Source organism: Apodemus sylvaticus, chromosome 3, assembly GCF_947179515.1.
Source record: "Apodemus sylvaticus chromosome 3, mApoSyl1.1, whole genome shotgun sequence".
Lineage (NCBI taxonomy): Eukaryota > Metazoa > Chordata > Mammalia > Rodentia > Muridae > Apodemus > Apodemus sylvaticus.
Genome location: NC_067474.1, coordinates 101,775,269 through 101,799,365, shown reverse-complemented (window position 1 = coordinate 101,799,365; position 24,097 = coordinate 101,775,269). Strand labels below are relative to the sequence as shown.

The 24,097-nt window shown below is 38.7% G+C and overlaps 2 protein-coding genes and 1 pseudogene across 2 annotated transcripts; all 3 read right to left on the bottom strand.

The window, feature by feature from the left end:
* Positions 1 to 811: 811 nt before the first annotated feature.
* LOC127679963 (interferon alpha-12-like) lies at positions 812 to 1,381 on the bottom strand (annotated as a pseudogene).
* An 8,447-nt stretch (positions 1,382 to 9,828) lies between these two features.
* Positions 9,829 to 10,392, bottom strand: LOC127679962 (interferon alpha-12-like). Its single transcript, XM_052175529.1, has one exon. The coding sequence runs from the start codon at positions 10,390 to 10,392 to the stop codon at positions 9,829 to 9,831; it is 564 nt and encodes a 187-aa protein (XP_052031489.1).
* A 10,052-nt stretch (positions 10,393 to 20,444) lies between these two features.
* LOC127679961 (interferon alpha-11-like) lies at positions 20,445 to 21,108 on the bottom strand. The gene has a single exon (XM_052175528.1). It carries the CDS (start codon positions 21,000 to 21,002, stop codon positions 20,445 to 20,447), a length of 558 nt encoding a protein of 185 aa, XP_052031488.1. The 5' UTR covers positions 21,003 to 21,108.
* Positions 21,109 to 24,097: the final 2,989 nt, after the last annotated feature.

Genomic DNA, 24,097 nt, shown 5'->3' with positions numbered 1-24,097 from the left:
AACTCATGTTCTCTTGTCTTAAGTTTCATAAATCCTACAAGACTATTGCTTTCTTCTGCAGTTGTTCATGTGGAGGACTTCTGTTTTCAGTTAGATGCACAGAAAATTAAGAGTGGAATAGGTTCCAGAGTGAAGGAAGAAGGAGGCTGTTAAGTGTGAGGAAGAGTTGGTAAAAGAGGACTAAGGCACAATTTGAGACGAACAAGATATCCTGCCTTCCTTCTGCACAGCATGCTAGCTGTATATACAGTAGAACACTACACTGGAAGGTGTAAAGTATAGATTTGGCCACCAATGAAGGACAAGTATGAGATGAGTAGATCTACTCATATTGACCTAGGCAATGTCACATGCATCCACAATATTTGCATCCTGGCCATGCATATAATTGTTATACTGCAGAATATCAATTTAAACATTAAAAATATTTGAAAATATGAAAATAAGAAAAACTCAAAACAGATTCATTTAGGAATAATTTGTAGAACATAGAAAATTAGCTGGTTGCATATATATTTGCTACATTAAAGTAAACACAGAAATATGAAATTACCATACAAAATAAGTGAAGTATACCAACAGTACACTAAATAAATAAATAAATAAATAAATAAACAAACAAACAAATAAATATGAATAAATGGAGAACAAATGCCTCTACAGAAAGACACAATATTGCTTATACTGCTGAAATACCTAGGTGGGGTGTTTGAATTTGTTCCAAAATGAGTGAGATTTTTGAGATGGCAGAATCTGAGCATGAAGTACAGTATCCTAGCCCAGGAGAGTCCTCTACACTTTGTCTCAGGACTCATTCCTCCTCACTCAGTCTTGCCAGCAACTTGGCTGGGGAAGACAGGGCTCTCCAGACTTCTGCTCTGACCACCTCCCAGGCACAGGGACTGTGTTTCTTCTCTCTCAGGTACACAGTGATCCTGTGGAAGTATTTCCTCACAGCCAGCATGGAGTCTTCCTGGGTCAGGGGAGGTTCCTGCACCCCCACCTGCTGCATCAGACAGGCTTTGAGGTCATCGAGCTGCTGGTGGAGGTCATGGCAAAATGAGTCTAGGAGGGATGCATCCCAAACAGCAGATGAGTCCTTTGATGTGAAGAGGGTCAGGATTTGCTAGGTCAGCTTATGGAGAACAGAGATGACTTGAGCCTTCTGCATCTGCTGTTCATCCACATTCTCCTGGGGAAATACAAAATCTTTTCTGTCCTTCAGGCAGGTGAAAGGGGAGAGTCTTCTCATTTGAGCCAGGAATGTCAAGGTTCTCTTGTTCCTCAGGTTTTGTGTCTGAGGCAGGTCACATCCTAGATAGCAGGTTGACCAGTAGCTCATTATCACCAGGCCTATCAGGAAAGCACAGGCCCTAGCCATTGTGGATCTTGCAGAGGCTGCTGTTCCTCTGGAATTTGTGGTCCTGAATCTTCCCTCTATGATCTCTGAAGACCCTAAGGGGTAGATGTGTCTTAAATAAGAAAAAGCTCTAGTTTCTATTTTCTGAATGTCTTGTTATCACTTCCCTATGCCCTTTTCACCTTCTCTAAGTCAATCTATGGTTGAGCCTGGCTTTTTGTTTTTGGGTTTTGGGCATTTTTTGGACTCTTTGGTTTTCAGAACTACTTCCATTTTCATTCTTCCTCTCAACCAATGTATTTATAAAAAATGTGTCACTGTCTTTTATAACACACTTGTATAGTAGATATGCAAAGTTAATTTATGAAAATATTTTCTAATGATTGTGTTTAGAAGATCTTGAATTTAAGGGTGCAACTGAATTTTTATGGATAACACTTATTTCCAAATATAATTGTTTAGAGTATAATGTTAATTATGTTGCAAATTATTTTTTCTAAAGATATATTCATAATATTTGATGCAATGTTACATGACAAACTCTTATTTTGATTGATTAAATGTTACAAAATAAGTCATTACATTCTTATTGGCTTAATTTAGCTTAATATTTATTTAAATGATAAATTTATTAAATTTTGTTTTTTCTTGTCTATTAGGTATATGCTTAATAATCTGGTATTGCTATGACATAATGTGTAAAGGGCTTGCTGATCAATCTTGGCAAATTGATATTACTCCCTAGAACCCAAAATGGGAGTAGAAAATCAATTCCTGAAAGTTGTCACTGCCTCCACATGCTTGTTGTGGCAAGCTCTCACAAGCAGTCTCATGCCTGCACATTCATACTTAGCTATATACACAGATATATGACAACACATTTACAAACACACCCCTCTTGCACACAGATATACACCAGCCCTCATAAAATTTATCATATCTTTCTTTAGTCTGAGAACAAAGTTTCAGCCTTCTCTTTTTCACTGTTGCTTCCTTTTGTCCTTAAGGTTGAAAGGGGTACTACTTTGGCTTGTGGGTTTCTCTAACTGTTTAATGCTCCAGAAGAGCAACCATCAGAATTCAGATCAGATAGGATTTTCCTATGTTATTAACATTGACTCATACAGTTAACAGAACTTCTCTAATAGTAGTCTCTCTCTTATGAACCAGTTTTGAAGGGCACACAGTTCCTTCAAAGTCAAGATAAATGGAGACATCCCCTTTCCTGCGCATCACTCGGGCACTGTTATCTACAGTGCTCTTCAATTGGTAACAATTACAACTAAACTGAATGCCAATTCTTTTTGGTTGTGTATACCCCCCACACACACACAACTATCACCAACATCAAAATATCATGAATAAACAATCATTGGTCATTAATATCTCTCAAAAATCAATGGACTCAACTCCCCAATAAAAGGACACAAGGCTAACATAATGGATCCAAAACAGTATCCACCTTTGGCTGCATGTAAGAAATACTTCTCAGTAACAAAGATAGACATTACCTCATAGTGAAGAGCTAAAAAAATCTTTTCTAAGCAAATGTTCACAAGTAATGAGGCACAACACTCCCAAACTTACAGGACACAGTGAAAGCGGTGCTAATAGGAACCTTCATAGCACAAAGTGCTGTCATAAAGAAATTAGTGAGATCTCATGCTAGTAACCTAGCAGCACTCCTGAAAGGTCTAGAACAAAAGAAACAAATATACCAAAGAGGAATAGAAGGCAAGAAATAAGCTAAGGGATGAAATCAATAAAATAGAAACAAGGAGAACAATACAAAGAATCATTGGTTCTTTGAGAAAATCAACAAGATAGACATAACCTTAGCCAAACTAGCTAAATGTCACAGAGAGAATATACAGATTAACAAAATTAGAATGAAAAGGGAAGGACATATTAATAGAAACTGAGGAAATACAAAGAAATATTAGGCCTTCCTGGAAAACCTAAAAGAAATGGATAATTTTCTACATAGATGTCAATTACCAAAGTGAAATCAAGATCAGATAAACAATTCAAATAGACCTATAACCCCTAAGGAAATAAAGTCTCCCAACAAGAAAAGGCCACAGGCCACACAGTTTTAGCACATAATTCCATCACAGATTCAAAAAAGAGTAATACCGATACTTTTCAAATTATTCTACAGAATAGAAATAAAAGCATAACTGCCAATTTCATTTTGTGAGGCCACAGTCACCTTGATACTAAAATCACACAAAGATCCAACAAAGTAAGAAAGTCACAAACCTATTTCTCTCATAAACATTGATATAAAAATACTCAGTAAAATAATAGCAAACCAAATTCTAGAACATATCAAAAATATCAGGCAGAATGCATCCCAGAGATGCATGATAGTTCAAAATATAAAAATCTTTCAATGTAGTCCACCATATAAACCTACCCAAAAAACCCACATGATCTTCTTATTACATGATGTAAAACCTTTGAAAAAAATCCAACACTCCTTCACAGTAAAAGCCTTGGATAAATCTAGTATAAAAGAGATATATCTAAACAAAATAAAGGCAATTTTCATCAAGCCTATAGCCAACAGCAAACAAAATGGAGAGAAACTGAAAATTAAAAAATTAAAAATAAATAAAAAATCAAGAACAAGACAAGACTATTTACTCTTTGCCTAACTGTTAAATCCAATACTTGAAAGTCTGCCTACAACAATAAGACAACTAAAGGAGATTAATGGAACAGAAATTGGAATGTAAGAAATCAAAGTATTGCTATATGCAGATTATATGATAATTCACAAAAGCACCACCAAAAATTTTACCATGGAATTCATATAGCTGATCATCACCTCAGAGAAGTGGCTGGATACAAGATTAACTTGTATAAAAGAAATCAGTATTTCTCTTATATAATGATAAACAGGCTGAAAAAGAAATCAGGAAAACAGTACCCTTCACAACAGCCACAAATATATAAAATATCCTAGTATAATTCTAACCAAGGAAGTGAAAGACATGTATGACAAGAACTTCAAATCTTTGAACAAAAACAACTAAAGAATATGTCCGAACATGGAAAGATCTCTCATGCTTGTAGATAGGTAGAATTAACAGTAAAAATGGCCATCTTACCAAAAAAATTCTACAGATTCAGTGGGATCTCCATTAAAATTGCAACACATTTTTTTACAGAGCTTGAATGAACAATATTCATGTTCATATGTGAAAAACAAAAGAATTGTTCAGCTTCCATGTGTATATGGTCTTTCTATTGCTTTGTTGTTGTTGAAGACCAGCCTTAGTCTATGATGAAAAGATAAGATGCATATAGTTATTTCAAACTTCTTGTATCTGTTGAGGTCTGTTTTGTGACCAATTATATGGTCAGTTTTGGAGAAGGTACCATGAGGTGCTAAGAAAAAATGTATATTCTTTTGTTTTAGGATGAAATATAAGACAGATATTTGTTTTATAAATATCTGTTACATCTATTTTGGTTCATAACTTTGTGCCCTGTCGTTTCCTGGTGGGTGCCTCTTTGACCAGTTATGGGAGCAAAAGTCATGGTCTTACTTATGAACTGTGAATATAGATGTGACAGCACTCCTGGCAGACCAGGTCTCTCAGAGCAGGATTTGGGCATGGAGATCTGTGCCACAGGGTTAACTCCAGGCTTCAAATGGAGACCAGAAGCATCCTGTTTGTAATTTCTAATAGGGACTGAATGTATAACACTGGACATATAATGAAAAGTCAAACCCATAATCTGTACTTCTTGGTACAGATTAGTCTGTCTAATCTGTATTAGTGAGACACATGAGTCTGTCTTTGTTCTGTAAAACCTGTATAAATAAAGAATCAGTCTGGTTTCTAGTCAGTCAGAGCATGATCTGGTTGCTAGTTGATCAGAGCTAAGAAATTCCCTGGACGATCTGGGCCTGACTCCCTCCCTCCACTTAAAGATTCCATATCTCCTCTGAGTGTTTCTCTGTCAGCAGTGCTCAGGAGAAGGTTCCCTACAGAGCATCCAGCTGCTCTGCTATTAGTGCACAAGACAAGGGGATCAATACACTGGAAAGACCAATACAACTGAATGAGGATCAATACAAATGAATGCGGATGTCTATTTTGTCAATTCCATGAGAGCCAATGCTCAGAGGATGACCTTGAGGCTCTCCTGCTGATTGTTTTCAACATCTCTATCACAATGTGTGATATTAACTATCAGGCATTGTCACAGTGTGAATTATCCAAATCTGAAAATCAAGGTAGATATCCTCAGGTTAACATGATATCTGTCTCACTGAAAGAGAAGGCACCATTTTAAAGTTAATGCTATGCACATGATACTGGCTTAGGTTCTGAATATTTTGGTGTGTCAATTTCACCTTACTTCCTCACACCTGTTTTGTTGTGAAAACATTATACTATGGGGAGAACTTTACATTAAGCAGAAAAATAGATATTTTTCTTTAAACCACTCAACTCTCAAGTTGTAAATATACATGTATCCTACTTTCTCTGACCTTTCAAGTTGTGTAAACATGTTGATGGGCTTTAATGGATGTGTCCTGAATGAAAAAAAAATCAAACCATCTAGGATTCTTTCCCCAAATACACAAAGGGTGACTGAAAGAATATTCAGAGGTGAAGAAGTCAATAGTGTCCTTGCATTTTAAAATTCAATTGGGAAAGATTTTTGCATGCATTTCATAGTACACAAAACCTAGCAATTGTGTATTCAATCACCATAAAATATTTTTTAAAAAATAAGGCAACACATGAAATTGGGAGTGAATACTATAGTTCTAAAAGATATATTTTATACATATATCAAATCCTTATTTAGGTTTGACTCAAAGGATATTTCCTGAGGCTCTTATGATTTGGTTTGACTCCAGATTTCTTCTCAGGATATATGTCGTTTTTCACTGTCTAGGCAGGATAGTTATTAGTGTACTGTATTTTCATACTGTGTATATGACTTCACTAGTATTTGTTCTTATAGTTATTTAAAGACTCCTAGAAGTTGAGAGTAGACTACATCAGGGAACACAGAGGTTGTTAAAGTCTACGGAATCCTTTTCAAAGTCACAATAAAGGGAATCTAGCCAGTCTGTGCAAACAGGGCTCTGGCAGACCTTGCCCTTCTCCTTCAATACCTTTTGCCTTGCTATAAAGGGATTCTCAGATGAGAATTGTCTCTCCATTTCATTCACCTAAGCATGACTACCAAGGTCCAGCTATCAAAGTACTGAAAACCAGCAAACAAAAGCCCCTTGTGGCTGCCCTAATTAAGATGTATAATATTAAATACTTCATCCTAACACAGGTTTTTCCCTATTTACTTTTATAAACTGCCATTTGTCTATGGGCCATGTTTGTCTCATCTCTACCCAGAGGCAGTCCTTTGTCCCCCAACTCCTAGGACAAGTATCTCTGCCCCTTCTCCCTTGTTCCCTTCTCCTTCTTCCTAGTCCTCTACTACCAGCCTTTGTCTCTTATTCTTGGTTCTTTGTCTTTCCAGGTCAAATAAATCACCTTTGTGCTAAGAACATGGTTGTAGAGTATCTTGTACAAATACCAGTTCCTTTTCACAGTTTGACAGAACAAGATCTTATACCTGATCACTGCACAGCGTGTTGTCTGTGCATTCAGAAGAATATGATACACATGAGAAAAGGGAAGATTTAGGAATTAACCATGAACAGATGAGAAGCACGAGACAGGTATATCTAATTGCCTGACACTATGCAATGTCACATGCATGTACAATACTTGGAAGCCTGATTATGTATATAATTTCTTTACTGAAAAATACCAATTTAATTGTCTCTGTGCTCTCTAGTTAGTCTGGCTAAGGGTTTATCTATCTCGTTGATATATTTCAAAGAAGCAGCTCCTTGTTTTGTTGATTCTTTGGATAGTTCTTTTTGTTTCTTTTTGTTTGATTTCGGCCCTAAGTTTGATTATTTCCTGCTGTCTACCCCTCTTAGGGGTATTTGCTTCCTTTTGTTCTAGAGCTTTCAAGTGCACTGTCAAGCTATTAGTGTAAACTCTCTCCATTCTCTTTTTGGGGGCACTCAGAGCTATGTGTTTTCCTCTTAGCACTGCTTTCATTGTGGCCCATAAATTCTGGTATGATGTGTCTCCATTTTCATTAAATTCTAAAAAGTCTTTAATTTCTTTCCTTATCTCTTCCTTGACCAAGCTATCATTGAGGAGAGCATTGCTCAAGGTCCATGTGTATGTGTGTTTTCCATTGCTTTTATTTGAGCTTAAGACCAGCCTTAGGCCATAGAGATCTGATAAGATACATGGAATAATTTCAATATTTCTGTATCTGTTGAGGCCCCTTTTTGTGACCAATTATATGGTCAGTTTTTGAGAAGGTACCATGAGGTGTTGAGAAAAAGGTATATTCCTTTACTTTAGGGTGGAATGTTCTATAAATATCTGTTAGATTCATTTGGTCCATAACTTCAGTTAGTTTCACTGTATCTCTGTTTAGCTTCTGATTCCATGATTTGTCCATTTTTGAGAGTGGGGTGTTGAAGTCTCCCACTATTATTGTGTGTGGTGCAATGTGTGCTTTGAGCTTTAATAAAGTTTCTTTTATGAATGTGGGTGCCCTTGTGTTCAGTGCATAGATGTTCAGAGAGGACTTATGGGACTTACAGGGAGGGGGAAATCGGGAAAGGGGAAATAATTTGGAATGTAAGCAAAGAATATAGAAAAAAATTAAAAATGTGGTACAGAGCTAAACAGGGAATTTTCAATTGAGGAAACTCGAATGGCTCTGAAGCATATAAAGATATGTTCAACATCCTTACTTATCAGGGAAATGAAAATCAAAATAACCCTGAGATTACAACTATCACCAGTCAGAATAGCTAGAATGAAAAACTCAAGGGACAGAAGTTGCTGGAGAGGATGTGGGGGAAAGGAACACTTCTCCATTGTTGGTAGGATTGCAAGCTGGTAAAACCACTCTGGAAATCAGTTTGGCAATTCCTCAGAAAATTAGACATAGTACTACCAGTGGACCCAGCTATAGCACATATACCCTAGGCATATACCCAGAAGATGCTCCTACATGTAATAAGGACACATGCTCCACTATGTTCACAGCTGCCTTATTTATAATAGCCAAAAGATGGAAAGAACCTAGATGTCCTCAATAGAGGAATGGATTCAGAAACTATGGTATATATACACAATGGAGTACTATTCAGCTATTAAAAACAATGAATTCATGAAATTCTTAGGCAAATGGATGGAACTAGAAAGTGTCATCCTGAGTGAAGCAACCCAATCACAAAAGAACACACTTGGTATGCACTCACTAATAAGTGGGTATTAGCCCAAAAGCTCAAAATAAGCAAGTTGCAATTCACCCAGCTCAAGAAGGAGGACTTAAGTGAGGGTGCTTCAGTTCCTCTAAGAAAGAGAACAAAATAGTCACAGGAGCAATAAGGGAGAAAAAGTGTGGAGCAGAGACAGAAGTAAAGGCCACCCAGAGACTGCCCTACCTGGGGATTCATCCTATAAACAGTCAACAAACCCTGACACTACTATGGACTATAAGGAGCATGCCATGGTTGTCTCCGGAGGGGCCCTGCCAGAACCTTACAAATACAGAGTCAGATGCTAACAACCAACTATTGGACTGGGCATGGGGTCCCCAATGGAGGAGCTGGAGAATGGTCCAGAGGGGCTGAAGGGGTTTACAGCCCCATGGGAAGAACAATGATTTCGGCCACCCAGATACTCCAAGACTCCCAGGGACTGAACCATCAATCAAGGGGCACACATGATTCGAGCCAAAAATGTGGCAGAGGAAGGCCTTGTTGGGCATCAGTAGGAGAAATGGTCCTTGGTCAGGTAAAGGCTCAACAGAGGTCTGAACAAAGGGAAACCAAAGTGGGGGAAGGAGGGAGTGTGTTGGGTGGTGAGGCATATAAGTGGAGGCAGGGGGAAGGAGGAGGGGGAAGTTTGAAGGGTCATAGAGGAGGGGAATATTTGGAAAGGTTTTACTATTGGCAATGTAAATGAAGACGATATTCAATAAAGAAAATAAAAGAAAAAAGAAAAATACCACTTTAAACAATATAAAATTTTTAAATAATTAAAAATAAACAAATAAAATGTCACATTTAGTAATAATTTATAAAAAAATAACCTTACCAAATTATGCTACAATATGTTACATAGTTAATAAATGAATAGATAAACACATAAATAAATAAATAAATAAATATAAATATATAAATAAATGTGTAAAAGCATACATATATACATACGTACATACATATATACATAAAGAGAAATGAATGGCAAGACAACAAATGTCTTTACAGAAATATTTAGGCAAATTGTTTAAAATCCTGCCAAAATAAGTGACAGTTTTGAGATGGCAGAATCAGAACGGTGAGGTGCAGTGTTCTAGTCCAGAAAAGTACTCTCCACACTTTGTCTCAGGACTCATTCCTTCTCCTCACTCAGCAACATGGCTGAGGAAGACAGAGCTCTCCAGACTTCTGCTCTGACCACCTCCCAGGCACAGGGACTGTGTTTCTTCTCTCTCAGGTAAACAGTGATTCTGTGGAAGTATTTCCTCACAGCCAGCAGGGAGTTTTCCTGGGTCAGGGCAGGTTCTTCTACCCCAGCCTGCTTCATCAGACAGCCTTGCAGATCCTTGAGATGCTGGTGGAGGTCATTGCAGAATGAGTCTAGGAGGGCTGCATCCCAAGCAGCAGATGAGTCGTTTGATGTGAAGAGGGTCAGGACCTGCTGGGTCAGCTCACTCAGGACAGGGATGGCTTGAGCTTTCTGCATCTGCTGGGCATCCACCTTCTCCTGGGGGAATCCAAAGTCCTTCCTGTCCTGCAGGCAGGAGAGAGGGGAGAGTGTCCTCATTTGTGCCAGGAGTGTCAAGACTCTCTTGTTCCTGAGGTTATGAGTCTGAGGCAGGTCACATCTGAGAGAGCAGGTTGACCAGTAGTTCAACACCATCAGGACCATAAGGAAAGCACAGAGCCTAGCCATGGTGAACGTTGCCAATGTTAATGGTCTTCTGGACTGTTTTGTCCTGATCCTTCCCCTCTAGGTTTTCTGAAGACCATCCTGTGTGGATGCATCTTAAATAGGCAAACACTAGTTTTTCCTTTCTGAATGCCCTCCTCTAACTTTCTAGTTGTCCTTTCACTCTCTTTAACTCACATCTCCCGTGTCTGGGCATTTTTCTAAACCATGCTGCTTTCATTATTGCTTCCTCTTTCACTGCTCCCACCAAAAGCTGTTTTACACTTTTTCTTTTTCTAATTTGAATTTTCATTAACTGTTACAGCACCAATAAACTGTCTTTGTTTGAAATTTACATATTTATTGTAAATCAAAATTTCCTGTAAAATATTCTATAAATGTTAACTGAATTTATTTTACATTTTTATTTTACTTATATTGCTTACAAAGTATTTAAATCATAATATGAGATATGTCTATAAATTTCTCTCAGTTAGTATACATTGAAATAAAGGTATACATTAAAATATTTAAAGTCCTAAAATTGGGTTCTTAATGTTGTCTTCATTAAATGTAATATAAATTTATATATGTACACACACACACACACACACACACATATATATATATATATATATATATATATATATATATATATATATATCACTGTATATTCGTTATATATCTAATGCTTTGGTGCCATCAGGAGGATGCAGGGCCCAAAAAGGCTTGCTGTTAAACTAGCTGAGCTGAGTGTGATTTCTGGAACCCAGGAATGCAATAGAGAACCAGTGCATGTACAGGAGCCCTCATACAGCATTCACAACATTGCAGCCTTGTGCATGCATGCTCTATCTTTCTCTATCCCTCTGTCTCTTCTGTACACACACACACACACACACACACACACACACACACACACACACACACGCACGCACGCACGCGCGCGCGCACACACACACATACACACTTTCTCTTTCTTTCTCTCTCTCTCACCATCTTTCTCTCTTTCACACACACAGGCACAATCACACATTCACAAGCTCACTCATTTGTGACAAAGGTACCTCATATGTGCTGTGAACCTGTCTGGATTTCTCTTTGACACAGTGAATTCTCCAAGTGTAAGATTTCTTCTCTGTGTTTATAGCAACTTGTTCATATTTTTTTCTTTCATTGCATGAAATATTGTTCTGATTTTGTTTTATTTGTACACAATCTTGTAACTACCTACAACTCTGGTTATGTCTTTCAAATCTTTTTCAAGCAATTCACAACTTTGATTTTCCTCTCAGAAATCTACCAGGGTCTTACTCATTCTTGACTCCAAAGCACCTGACAAAAGAAAACCCAGTTGATTTATAATCCCAACTGACCAGTTTTCACACCATAGTGTCTGCTTGGAGACACTCATTTTACTACTTTTCTCTTTGTGTCATTTCACAGGGTTGAAAATCCAGCACAACTGGTCCAGCTCAATAAACTTAAGATTCAGAAACTCTGCCTTACTTATTTCATTTCCTGAAGTGAACAACACAATCTCCCTTTTTTACAAGTCAAATACCAGTATCATGATTTGTCACCATTTTTTTTTCTAAATGTCCCTATGGCTCGTACTTTTGCAAACACAAGTATTGTAAATTTTGGGGGACATAATTAATAAATAAAATATGCAATGGGGAAATGGATGAGTCAGGAACTTTGTTGCAGTAATTGCAGCAATATCTGATTGGTGTGTCAGAATCTATGTAAAGGGCTGTAGAGGAGTATATTCCTGTAATGCCGACCCTGAAGAGGAAACACAGACATGTACCTGAAATACTGCACTAGTCCGTGTTTTCCAGAGTAGTTGAATTTATAGAAATTCTCTTTTACTATCTCTACACATACATATGTATATGTTTGTATGTGAACTATACACACACGTATATGTGTATGTGTAGGTGTATGTGTATGGTCATGTGTATGGTTATGTGTATGTCATTGTGTGGTGTTAAAATGACTTACATGATGGGGTCCAACCAATTCAGAAAATGTCTGCCTATGAGTGTAAGTTCAAAGAATCCAGTAATTGTTCACTCGGGTGGATTTCTTAGCTGGTATTCACTATGTGCCAGATTCCCATAAAATTAGGCTCCAATACCAGTTAGAAGGAACAAACTTCTAACAAGGAAAAAGCACACAAACAGCAAAAGCATCTTTCCTTCATGAACTTACATAGACTTCCAGCAGAACACCTGGTTCATCGTAGAGCTGAGTCTTCACACCTCAAAGATCTGAATTAACGTTGTGCCTTCCCATTTTAGAGGTCCTGATTAGAAGTGGGTGTTCCCACTTCAAGGGAAACCAAATTAGATCACAGGTGTGTGCCTAACTTTTGGGTTTTCAGTTAATTCCACATTTAGTCAAGTTGACATCCAAGAACAGCCATCACAAGCTCCCAGTCAGTCTGGCAGCAGTGGTGATCCCTGGCTTAAGGGAGAGATCCTGTCACAGAAAATGAGGTAAAAACCTGACATTGATTGACATCTGACCCCACTATACACACATACAAATGTGAACACACAGCATGTGTGTACAATAGGGATTTTACAATCTAAAACATGTAGCAACTATATGGTACAGTTAATTAAAATTAACTATTTATTCTTCATGAAGTGAGTACAAAGTCTATAACAATACTGAAAAATAAAAGAACTGGTTCAGGTGTCACCAGCCTTGAACTCATACTTTATTACAAACCTATGATGCCAAAAAGAGCATAGGATTGGAATATAAACAAATGATTGATTTATGCAATAAAATAGAAGACCCAGCCACAATTCCTTACACTTACTGAAATCTCATTTTTAGCAAAAAAAAAAAAAAAAAAGAATACAAAAGCACACACTGGAAATAAGAAACAAACTTCAACAAAAGGTGCTCATCTAATTAGATGGCTGCTCCTAAAAGAATGAAAATTGATCCACATTCCTCACGCTGTCAAAAACTGAACAGTCTAGCATCAAGGACCTTGATATAAGACTTGATACACTTAATCTGATAATTGAGAAAGTGGTGAATAGGCTTCAACTTATCAGCAAGTGCAAAGAGTTTTAGATGTGCTGGCCCATGCATGTGTGTGTGTAAGACAGAGATGGATGTCAAGTACACACAATCCCTCTCTTCTTGATGCCTTCCTCACAGAGCCTCACACTGGCCTTCAAGCTCACTGATTTAGCTAGGATGTGGGCCAGATCATTAGGTGGACTTCCTCTCTTAGTTAAAATGTTACTGTGCCCTGCTCTACAACAGTTAGTATTGGTCACTGAAATTCAGGAATAGTAGACAAAAAAAGTGAATTTGGCCATATTCATACTCTCATTCCTGAAGCTTGACAAACTTGGCAGTGTTCAGCTTACAGTGTTACTGTACACAGATATGTCTTCATGGACAGCTGTGTGATGCTTCCTGACTCTAAAGTCCTTTCTGTGTGAACTGGGTGTGCATTGAATCAAGTCTGTTTATGTGTGCAGGAAGGCTAGCTCAGTACTTTTTTACCTACTGCATTCTCCTGTCTCAGTCCTTTCATTTCTGTGACTTGATTTGTAGAGAGACTTTTTGAGATGCCATGCCACCTGGCAGGAACTTGATATCGACCATATGTGAAGTTCTTCTCCCAGCTTTTGAGTGGGAACTCCTGTGTTAGCCATAATCCCCCCCACCTAGGGTGGAGTGCTCAGACAAAGATGAAGCCTCTTCTTCAAAGACCTGCAGTTTCCTGAAAAACATTAGCCACTTGTGGAGCAACTGAACTGATTCTGCTGAGAAGCTTCCAGACTTTCCCCCCTGCCTATATATATTAGGAATTCTTCATTAAAGTTGAGACCTTGAATAGCAGGTGTTATCTTGGTCTCCCTCTCTTTTTTGCTGCCTTCCCATACATCCATAGCTTCCCTTTTAGGTAACCCATTTGATGTAACTGCTGGCAGTTACATTGATTCCTAAATTTTCTTTAATAAAAACAAGTTATTTCAAATGGGTGAAATATAATATGGCATTATGTATTTTCTGAGCAAGTTGATATGTGGAACTAATTCATAACATTTTTTATTATATAACCATGAAAGTGATGAAGATTACACTAAAAATAATGACCAAAGAAACAATACAAGGAGTCATATCTGACCAAAGAAACAATACAAGGAGTCATATCTGAAACATGTTTAGCTGTCACAACAATAGCCATTTATCCAGTTATTACAATCCCCAAAAAAGTCTACTTCAATTACCGGATCTACAGCTCACCTTGATATCATTTGATTTTCTGCAAATACCCAGATCACCAATATATGTCCATATCATGCATGTTTTTTTTTTACTTATTCCTCTGCTCCCTGTAAAGAAACAGACATAGAAACACTCATGTTAGCATGTTCATCATGTGAAGAGACAGAGACTTTTTCTCATGATCATAGAGCTAAGGGGCAGAAAAAAACATCAAAGAGGAATTTGCTTACAATAAAGAAGGAAACGCAGTTGTAGCATTTCCTTGGCAGTTCTACTACAGATACATATTATATTCCTCTGTTCACGTGTCATTCAAAATTCTAAGAGACTGAGGAGCCAAGAGCCTCTGTTATGTTGAACCAAGCCTTTATAAACCACAGATCTTGTTGTCCCAATAGAAGTATGAACTAAGTTAATCTACATCAATTAAGATTGACCATGCCTTAGCTCATATCTACCATGCTGAGTAATTTCAGCAACTCAGAGATTTAGGCATGAGGATTACCATTGGTTAAAGACCAGTCAGTTCTACACAATTAGTCCTGGTCTCAAAATATATTGAAATAAATGCAGAATGGTAAAAATAAGAATGAAAAAAACTACAGCCACTAACATCTGACCCTTTTTTAATGTTCTGTTCCCTTTGTGATCATAACCCTCCACTTCCACAAGCTCAAAGTGTAACATAAACTTATGTCAATAGCAGGCACTCAATTCTCCTTGCCAACCACAAATAAAACATACAAGTATATATAGCCCAAAAATAAAAAATAAAAAAAAAATAAAAAAAAAAAAGATTGACCATGCCTGGAACACAGATTCGCATTGCCACGTAGATGTGCCTTTGAGTAGGTTACCTGAACTCTTGAGGTCACAGATAAAAGACAGTCATAATTCTGTGCATTAACTGAATTCACTGTTGCTGGCCTCAGCAGGCAGAGCAGCAGGTGAAGAATCTCTTCTGTGGGTTCAATGCTAATTTACAGCATTCCTAGAGCAGGGTTGGTTGTCTCAGTTTCCCAATGCATTACCTATTGATCAAAACGATGTGAGTTTGGCTGGGAATCCCTACTAAGGGGACTGCATACAGACCCCTTCCTTCTCCAGAGAACTCCGGTTATAGGAGGTCAAAGGGGAAGGATACAAAGACTTTCTATACAGACTTATCTGTCCATTGCTCAGAAGACATGACCTGCGTACCTGAGAGGATTTCCCTTCCTAAGATGAGTTTGAAGGGAATGGAATCTTCCAGACTAAAGTCAGTTCTTCTGGGGAAGGATGTGTTTTAGTATGAAGCCAGGGATCAATTCTGTAAAGAAATTGCCCACTTGTATTGTCTTTTTGTAGGCCAGGCCAGTAGGTGGCTCTCTTCTTCTCTAAATTTTTCTCATAATTGAACATTTGGTTTCCTTTTCCTTTCTCCCTTTCTTCCCTTCTTTCTTCTTAATTTCTTCCTTCTTTCCCTTTCTCTTTCTTTTTTCTGTCTTCTTTTGTTTTTCATTTTTTCTTTGTTGAAGCAGAAAGCATTAGGAAAAGAAGCAGAAGCAGAAAACAATGAAGAACATTGTTTAAGGACTAAAATTAAGAGGAAATTCTTATGCATGATTGTTTTATTCAAACCTTGAACTCCTTCATTCTGGTTTCAAGGGTGGTTATGTGATTTCAGAAAAAAACTCCAGTCATGAATCAAGATGTGATAGACAGCAGTTGTATGGTGAGCAAAGCTGGGTCATGAAGAGAGACTGAGGGGCACACTGGGGCGTCCTGCATCAGGGATGGGGAAACAAGGACAGTGACAGTGAAAGGTTGGTGTGGGGCAGCAGGGAGATATTGGGAGTCTATCAGAGAGAAAGCTGTGTGTGCTCACACATGTACATAGATATATATAGTCTGTAGTGCTATTGTACATTATACACATAGTACATCACGTATAATATATGCATTTATCTGTAATTCCACATTCAGTTTCAGCCTAAGACACTGATGCCTATATAATATATTTGTCAACCATCAATATTTATTGAACACTGAATTCAGTGATTAATCTTCCATGCTCAGTGTATCTGTGGCAGAGATGTTCTGTTAATTGTGACAAACAGCAAGGGCTTTCGGTGCTTCAACTGTCTGTACTTTCCATTCATCTTTCTTCTTTCCTGAGGTATTGGTTTGATGGTCGACATCTCCAATTCCGTTCTATTTCTTTTTTCTACTTTCCTAGAAAGTAAACACTGGTGTTGGTTTGTGGCACTGAACCAAAACTACAATCTCATTGAATATGAAACCTGAAAAAGGAACTGAGATATCATCTAAATAACAAAGTAGTAGCAAAATTATTAGCTACTAAGATAAAAAGGACAAGATCTAAGTCCATTAATAAGAATGCTATGAAAGTGACTATATTTTCAAGTGATCTTCAGTATCAATGAAATAAAAAAATTTCAGTATATTTCTCTCAGAAGTATCATACTTAAAATATATGTGGATCCACGAAGATAACAAAGAAGAGCAGTTCTGTGTCCTTACTGTCACAGACCTGTTAGAAATTAGAGCTGACATCTAAGAGAGGATTGCTGCACTGGCCAGTGCTTACCACAGGAGCCTCTTGCAGTCCATACCAATGAACAGAGAGACTCACAACTAGTCACTGAGCAGAAAACAAAGGGCTAATTTCCTGGCCTTGGGGATCATTAAAGAAGAAGGCCCAGAAGAATTGGAAGAGCCAGAGGCAGTGGAGGACTGCAGCAAAGCCATGTTCTCAGACACAACAGGGTAGTTATTCATGTGGACTGAGAGTGGCTATGGCTGAGTGAACAAGACCTGCTGGGAACACAAACAGTGACAGGGACTGCCTGCAGTAGACTGGGGTGGAGACATCTCAGAAGCCCGCAGCAGCTCCTTGTAGTAAAGGATGGTATCTGGGACCCTGAGAAGCAGAATACACACCCCCCAGGTGACCCACCATCTGAAATAAGGGACTGCCCGGAGTAGGCCTGGATGGAGACATTTCAGTAGCTGTCAGCAGCTCTTTGTAGCAACATCTGCTCCCATTTCTCCTAACCTTAACCCTGGACAATGGCTGTATCAATTTCATTTGTGCGTGAGACTATTTTTCAGTTGGCCTTGGTGTGCATAATTATTTTATTATATCTGACTTTCTTGCTTCGTTCACATTCTGCTCTGGTGAATTCTGTGAAACTATATGTTCCCTGATGTAATGATTCTTAAACAATTAAAAATTGAGGCATGGGGCACAGCACAGCACAGCAGAGTTCTAATGGCCCAGGTGCATGCTGTGTGTTCTCATCTTAGAAACAATGCAATAACTGCACTATGGTAGTTCCAGATTAATGCTTGATTTGCAAAGAAAGTTTGACAAAATTATTAGAAGATGAATTAGATCCAACATTGGGACCCCAAACAATGAAAAAATTATTAAAGTTATGAAATATGTTTTGTACATTTGAGAGTGGTTCCTGGATCCTGGATAAGTAGGTATAGAGCATGTTCAACCTTAGATTAGTAAAACTAAGTCAAAACACTGGGACTCTTAGGAGAGTCATTGTGTGCAATGTGTAGAAGTGGAAAGCTAGGGGAACTACCAAGTTAAGGGTTAACTTGATTCTTTCTGGCCACTGCCTGGCAGCTTTGCCCATGTCATTTATCATTAGAGCTTTACAAGGAAATGCAAGTAGCTGGTCTCGGAGCTCTGATCTCTGAAGTATAATAGTTAAAGTTAAAGTTTAAATAATGATAAGTTTGCAATTATTATTATTTTGGCTATAGGCCTGAGAATAGAGAAGCTTGATATCTTGGGGAACAATTGTAATTCTTGATTCTTTGTGGGACATAGTTATTCTTTTGAATTTGATTTGACGACGATTATACAATGACTTTTTTACAGGGTTTTGTAGTATCAATAAAAGACTGGAGCAAGAAGAAGACAGGAGAGCTTGTGGAGAGAATGTAGAGAGCGAGTAGTGAGCACGTGAAGAGCAATGAGAGAGCGAATGCGGAGAGCATGTGAGGAGTGAGTGAGGAGAGAATGTGAGGTGTGTGTGAAGAGTGTGTGTGTGAGTGAAAGGAGACTGCATGTGGTATATGTGTGTGAGGTGTGTGTGAAGAGTGTGTGTGTGAGTGACAGGGGAGTGCATGTAGTGTGTGTGTGTGAGATGTGTGTGCTAAGAGTATGCATGAGAGAAAGGAGAGTGCATGTGGTGTGTGTGTGTGAGATGTGTGTGAGGAGTGTGTGTGTGAATGAAAGGAGAACACACAGAGGTGTGTGTGAGAATGCAAGAAAAGCACACAGGGGAAAGGCAGAGTGCGCAGGAGAATGCAGAGTGTGTGCAGCCTCGAGCTGCGAGCAAATGAGCAAGAGAAAAAGAGAGCAGAGAATGAGAGAGAAGAGAGGCTTTAAGCCTTGAAAAATTGCCTGTCAGCTTGTACCCAAAAAGTAGTCTGTGTATATTTATTATGTGCCTTCCAGATATCCCTGATTCCAGTTGAGAACTGATCCTGTGTCAAGGCTGGACCCGGTCAAAGACCAAGCCAGACAAAATAGCAGCTTGGAAAATGGAGGCAATTCCACCTCCACATAAGAACTATGTCAGCTGATGGCTGCTGGGAGAAGGAGATTCAGGTATCCTCAGGGATGGGGCCCCTGAGAGCAGCTACCCATGCTAAAAGAGTTGGTACTATACCATTCACAACTAGTAGTTCAAAGAAGATGGAGGTGGAGGAAGAAGAGGAGGAGGAGGAAGAGGAGGAGGAGGAGGAAAAGAAGGAGGAGGAGGAGGAGGAGGAGGAGGAGGAGGAGGAGGAGGAGGAGGAGGAGGAGGAGGAGGAGGAGGAGGAACAGTAACAGCAAAGAAGTAGTAGAAACTGGGAAGAGGAAAGGTCCAGGAAATAGAGAAGGAACAGTTAGTGGTGTTTCAAAGGATTGATTTTAAAATCATTTCACTTCCCTGGTGGGATTTTTTCCCAGGACTGGTTTATAAGGCTATTATGAATTGGGTTAACTCCCAGGTTCTACATGTCTTGCTTTTCTGTGCTGTATAGGCAGGCTAGTCATTCTTCTTGATATGTTTTGTGTTACTGTACATGATCTCCTCACACTTAGACCTCAAAACAATTAAACTCATTAATGATAAGAGAAGATGATAGGTATATGAGATCAGAGAAGTCAGATCCTAAATTAATCCAGGGAAGATTTGGTCAAGGAGGACTAAGGAATATGACAGGAAAAAGATTTTCTGGCTTTCTACTGTACAGTATACTGTCTGTACATCCAAAAAATACAGCATACTATACAGAAGAAGATGAAAATATTTAGGGTTGGTCTGAATATTGTACAGTGTATGTGTCTACTTTCTCTGATATTTGGAAACTGTTCATTTGAGCAATATTTATAGTGAAGGTTCTGATATTAAAAATATTTGATAATGTTAAAGAAATACCAAATTGACTAGTCAAAAGTATCTTATAAAGCAAATTTATTTGAATACAAAATAATTTAATTGAAAATGTTAATTTGCTACATTAAAAGATATGACTGAAATATTTAACAAAAACGCCTTAAATTATTAATAGCACTATAAATAGATCAATAAATAAATAAATAAATAAATAAGAGCAAATGGGTGCAGATACAAACATGGTTTTCCATATTGAAAATAATTGCTGGATACTGCTGAAAAATAGGGATGTTGATTGTATTCATACTGAAAGTAATGAGAGTTCAAAAAGAGAGCTTATACTGTGAGATGCAGAGCTCTAGTCCAGGGGATGTCCTCTCCACTTTGTCTCAGGACTCACTCCTCCTCCCTTAATCTTGCCAGTAACTGCTTTGAGGAAAACAGGGCTCTTGAGACTTCTACTCTGACTACCTCCCAGGCACAGGGACTGTGTTTCTTCTCTCTCAGGTACAGAGTGATCCTTTCGAAGTATTTCTTCACAGTCATCATGGAGTCTTCCTGAGTCAGGGGAGGTTCCTGCACACCCAACTGCTGCACACAGTCTTTGAGGTCCTTGACCTGCCGATTGAGGTTATTGCAGAATGAGTCTAGGAGTGTTGCATTCCAAGGAGCAGATGAGTCGTCTGGGCACAAGAGGTTCAAGATCTGTTGAGTCAGATTTCGCAGTAAAGGGATGGCTTGAGCCTTCTGGATCTGCTGGGCATCCACCTTCTCCAAGGGGAATCCAAAGTCCTTCCTGCCCTTCAGGCAGTCAAAAGGGGAGAGGCTCCTCATCTGTTTCAGAAGTTTCAAGTTCTTGAGGTTCTGAGTCTGAGGCAGGTCACATCCTAGAGAGCAGGTTGACCAGTAGCTCATCACTATCAGGATCATGAGGAAAGGACAGAGCCTGGCCATTGTGGGTCTTGCAGATGCTGATGGCTCTCTGGGCTGTGTGTTTGAGTCTTCTCCTCTAGGTTGTCTGACAAGCCTGCTGTGTGCATCTATCTTAAATAGGGACAAACACAAGTTTCCCCTTTCTAAATTCCCTCCTCTTGCTTCCCAATTCTCTTTTCACTTTCTTTACCTCACTCTCTGCTGTGTCTGGGCATTTTTTCTCAAGAGTTTGGGTTCCATCATTGCTTTCTCTTTCACTGCTGCCCTCAGAAAGCTACTCTACAGGGTTTCTCTTTAAATTACACTTAAATTGTCATTAACCACTATTCCACAGATAGTCTCTGTCTAAAATTTACACATCTATTGCAAACACAAAATTTCTTCTACTATTGTATTTAAAAGTTATTGTAATTCATTTTACAATTAGTTTTATTTTATTTATACCATTTACATAAACATTTGTGTTAAATGTGTTAAAGTGTTAATTGTGTTAAAGTGTTGTGCAAAAAGGTTTCTAAAGTAGAAGTATGTTGGAGCCTGGAAGGGGCACTGCACACTTTAACCAAGAAGAGGCAGGCAGGTATCTGAGATCAATGCCAGCCCAGTCTACAGAGCAAGTTCCCGACAGTCAGAACTACACAGAGAAAACCCTGTCTCTACAAAAATCATACTGATGTAATGGTATACTTCAACTTTTCAATTATTTAAAGGCTAAAAATTAGTTTATTTTCTGTATGTCACCTCCACTATCTCTAATATTAATTTTCATGAAAGGTTTATTATGATATCACTGTATATTAGCTATTTATCCGGTGGTTTCCATGGCATCCTGAGGGCTGTATGTGAAAAAGCTTTATGTTCAAGCTTGATATGCTGGGTTTGATTTCTGGAACACAGGGATGCAGTAGACAAGCAAGGCCTGGAAGGTGGCCTCTGGCCATCACATTCATAACTAGGCAAGCTTGTGCCTGCATACACACTCTCTGTGTGCTACTCTGTCTCAGGAGGTGTCTGCCTCTCATTCTCTCTCTCTCTCTCTCTCTCTCTCTCTCTCTCTCTCTCTCTCTCTTCTCTCTCTCTCTGTCTCTCTCTCACATACACACATATTTACACACACTCACTCATCATGCATATGAATACACAGACCGACTCTTTTTTTTTAATTTTTTTTATTCGATATAATTTATTTACATTTCAAATGATTTCCCCTTTTCTAGCCCCCCCACTCCCCGAAAGTCCCGTAAGCCCCCTTCTCTTCCCCTGTCCTCCCATCCACCCCTTCCCACTTCCCCGTTCTGGTTTTGCTGAATACTGTTTCACTGAGTCTTTCCAGAACCAGGGGCCACTCCTCCTTTCTTCTTGTACCTCATTTGATGTCTGGATTATGTTTTGGGTATTCCAGTTTTCTAGGTTAATATCCACTTATTAGTGAGTGCATACCATGATTCACCTTTTGAGTCTGGGTTACCTCACTTAGTATGATATTCTCTAGCTCCATCCATTTGCCTAAGAATTTCATGAATTCGTTGTTTCTAATGGCTGAATAGTACTCCATTGTGTAGATATACCGCATTTTTTGCATCCACTCTTCTGTTGAGGGATACCTGGGTTCTTTCCAGCATCTGGCAATTATAAATAGGGCTGCTATGAACATAGTAGAACATGTATCCTTATTACATGGTGGGGAGTCTTCTGGGTATATGCCCAGGAGTGGTATAGCAGGATCTTCTGGAAGTGAGGTGCCCAGTTTTCGGAGGAACCGCCAGACTGATTTCCAGAGTGGTTGTACCAATTTGCAACCCCACCAGCAGTGGAGGAGTGTTCCTCTTTCTCCACACCCTCTCCAACACCTGCTGTCTCCTGAATTTTTAATCTTAGCCATTCTGACTGGTGTAAGATGAAATCTTAGGGTTGTTTTGATTTGCATTTCCCTAATGACTAATGAAGTTGAGCATTTTTTAAGATGCTTCTCCGCCATTCGAAGTTCTTCAGGTGAGAATTCTTTGTTTAACTCTGTACCCCATTTTTTAATAGGGTTGTTTGGTTTTCTGGAGTCCAACTTCTTGAGTTCTTTATATATATTGGATATTAGCCCTCTATCTGATGTAGGATTGGTGAAGATCTTTTCCCAATTTGTTGGTTGCCGATTTGTCCTCTTGATGGTGTCCTTTGCCTTACAGAAACTTTGTAATTTTATGAGGTTCCATTTGTCAATTCTTGCTCTTAGAGCATACGCTATTGGTGTTCTGTTCAGAAACTTTCTCCCTGTACCGATGTCCTCAAGGGTCTTCCCCAGTTTCTTTTCTATTAGCTTCAGAGTGTCTGGCTTTATGTGGAGGTCCTTGATCCATTTGGATTTGAGCTTAGTACAAGGAGACAAGGATGGATCAATTCGCATTCTTCTGCATGCTGACCTCCAGTTGAACCAGCACCATTTGTTGAAAAGGCTATCTTTTTTCCATTGGATGTTTTCAGCCTCTTTGTCGAGGATCAAGTGGCCATAGGTGTGTGGGTTCATTTCTGGATCTTCAATCCTGTTCCATTGATCCTCCTGTCTGTCACTGTACCAATACCATGTAGTTTTTAACACTATTGTCTGTAGTATTGCTTGAGGTCAGGGATACTGATTCCCCCAGATTTTCTTTTGTTGCTGAGAATAGTTTTAGCTATCCTGGGTTTTTTGTTGTTCCAGATGAATTTGATAATTGCTCTTTCTAACTCTGTGAAGAATTGAGTTGGGATTTTGATGGGTATTGCATTGAATCTGTATAGTGCTTTAGGCAAAATGGTCATTTTAACTATATTGATTCTACCGATCCATGAGCATGGGAGGTTTTCCCATTTTTTGAGGTCTTCTTCCATTTCCTTCTTCAGAGTCTTGAAGTTCTTGTCATACAGATCTTTCACATGTTTGGTAAGAGTCACCCCAAGATACTTTATACTGTTTGAGGCTATTGTGAAGGGGGTCATTTCCCTAATTTCTTTCTCAGCCTGCTTATCCTTTGAGTATAGGAAGGCCACTGATTTGCTTGAGTTGATTTTATAACCTGCCACTTTGCTGAAGTTGTTTATCAGCTGTAGGAGCTCTCTAGTGGAGCTCTTTGGGTCACTTAGGT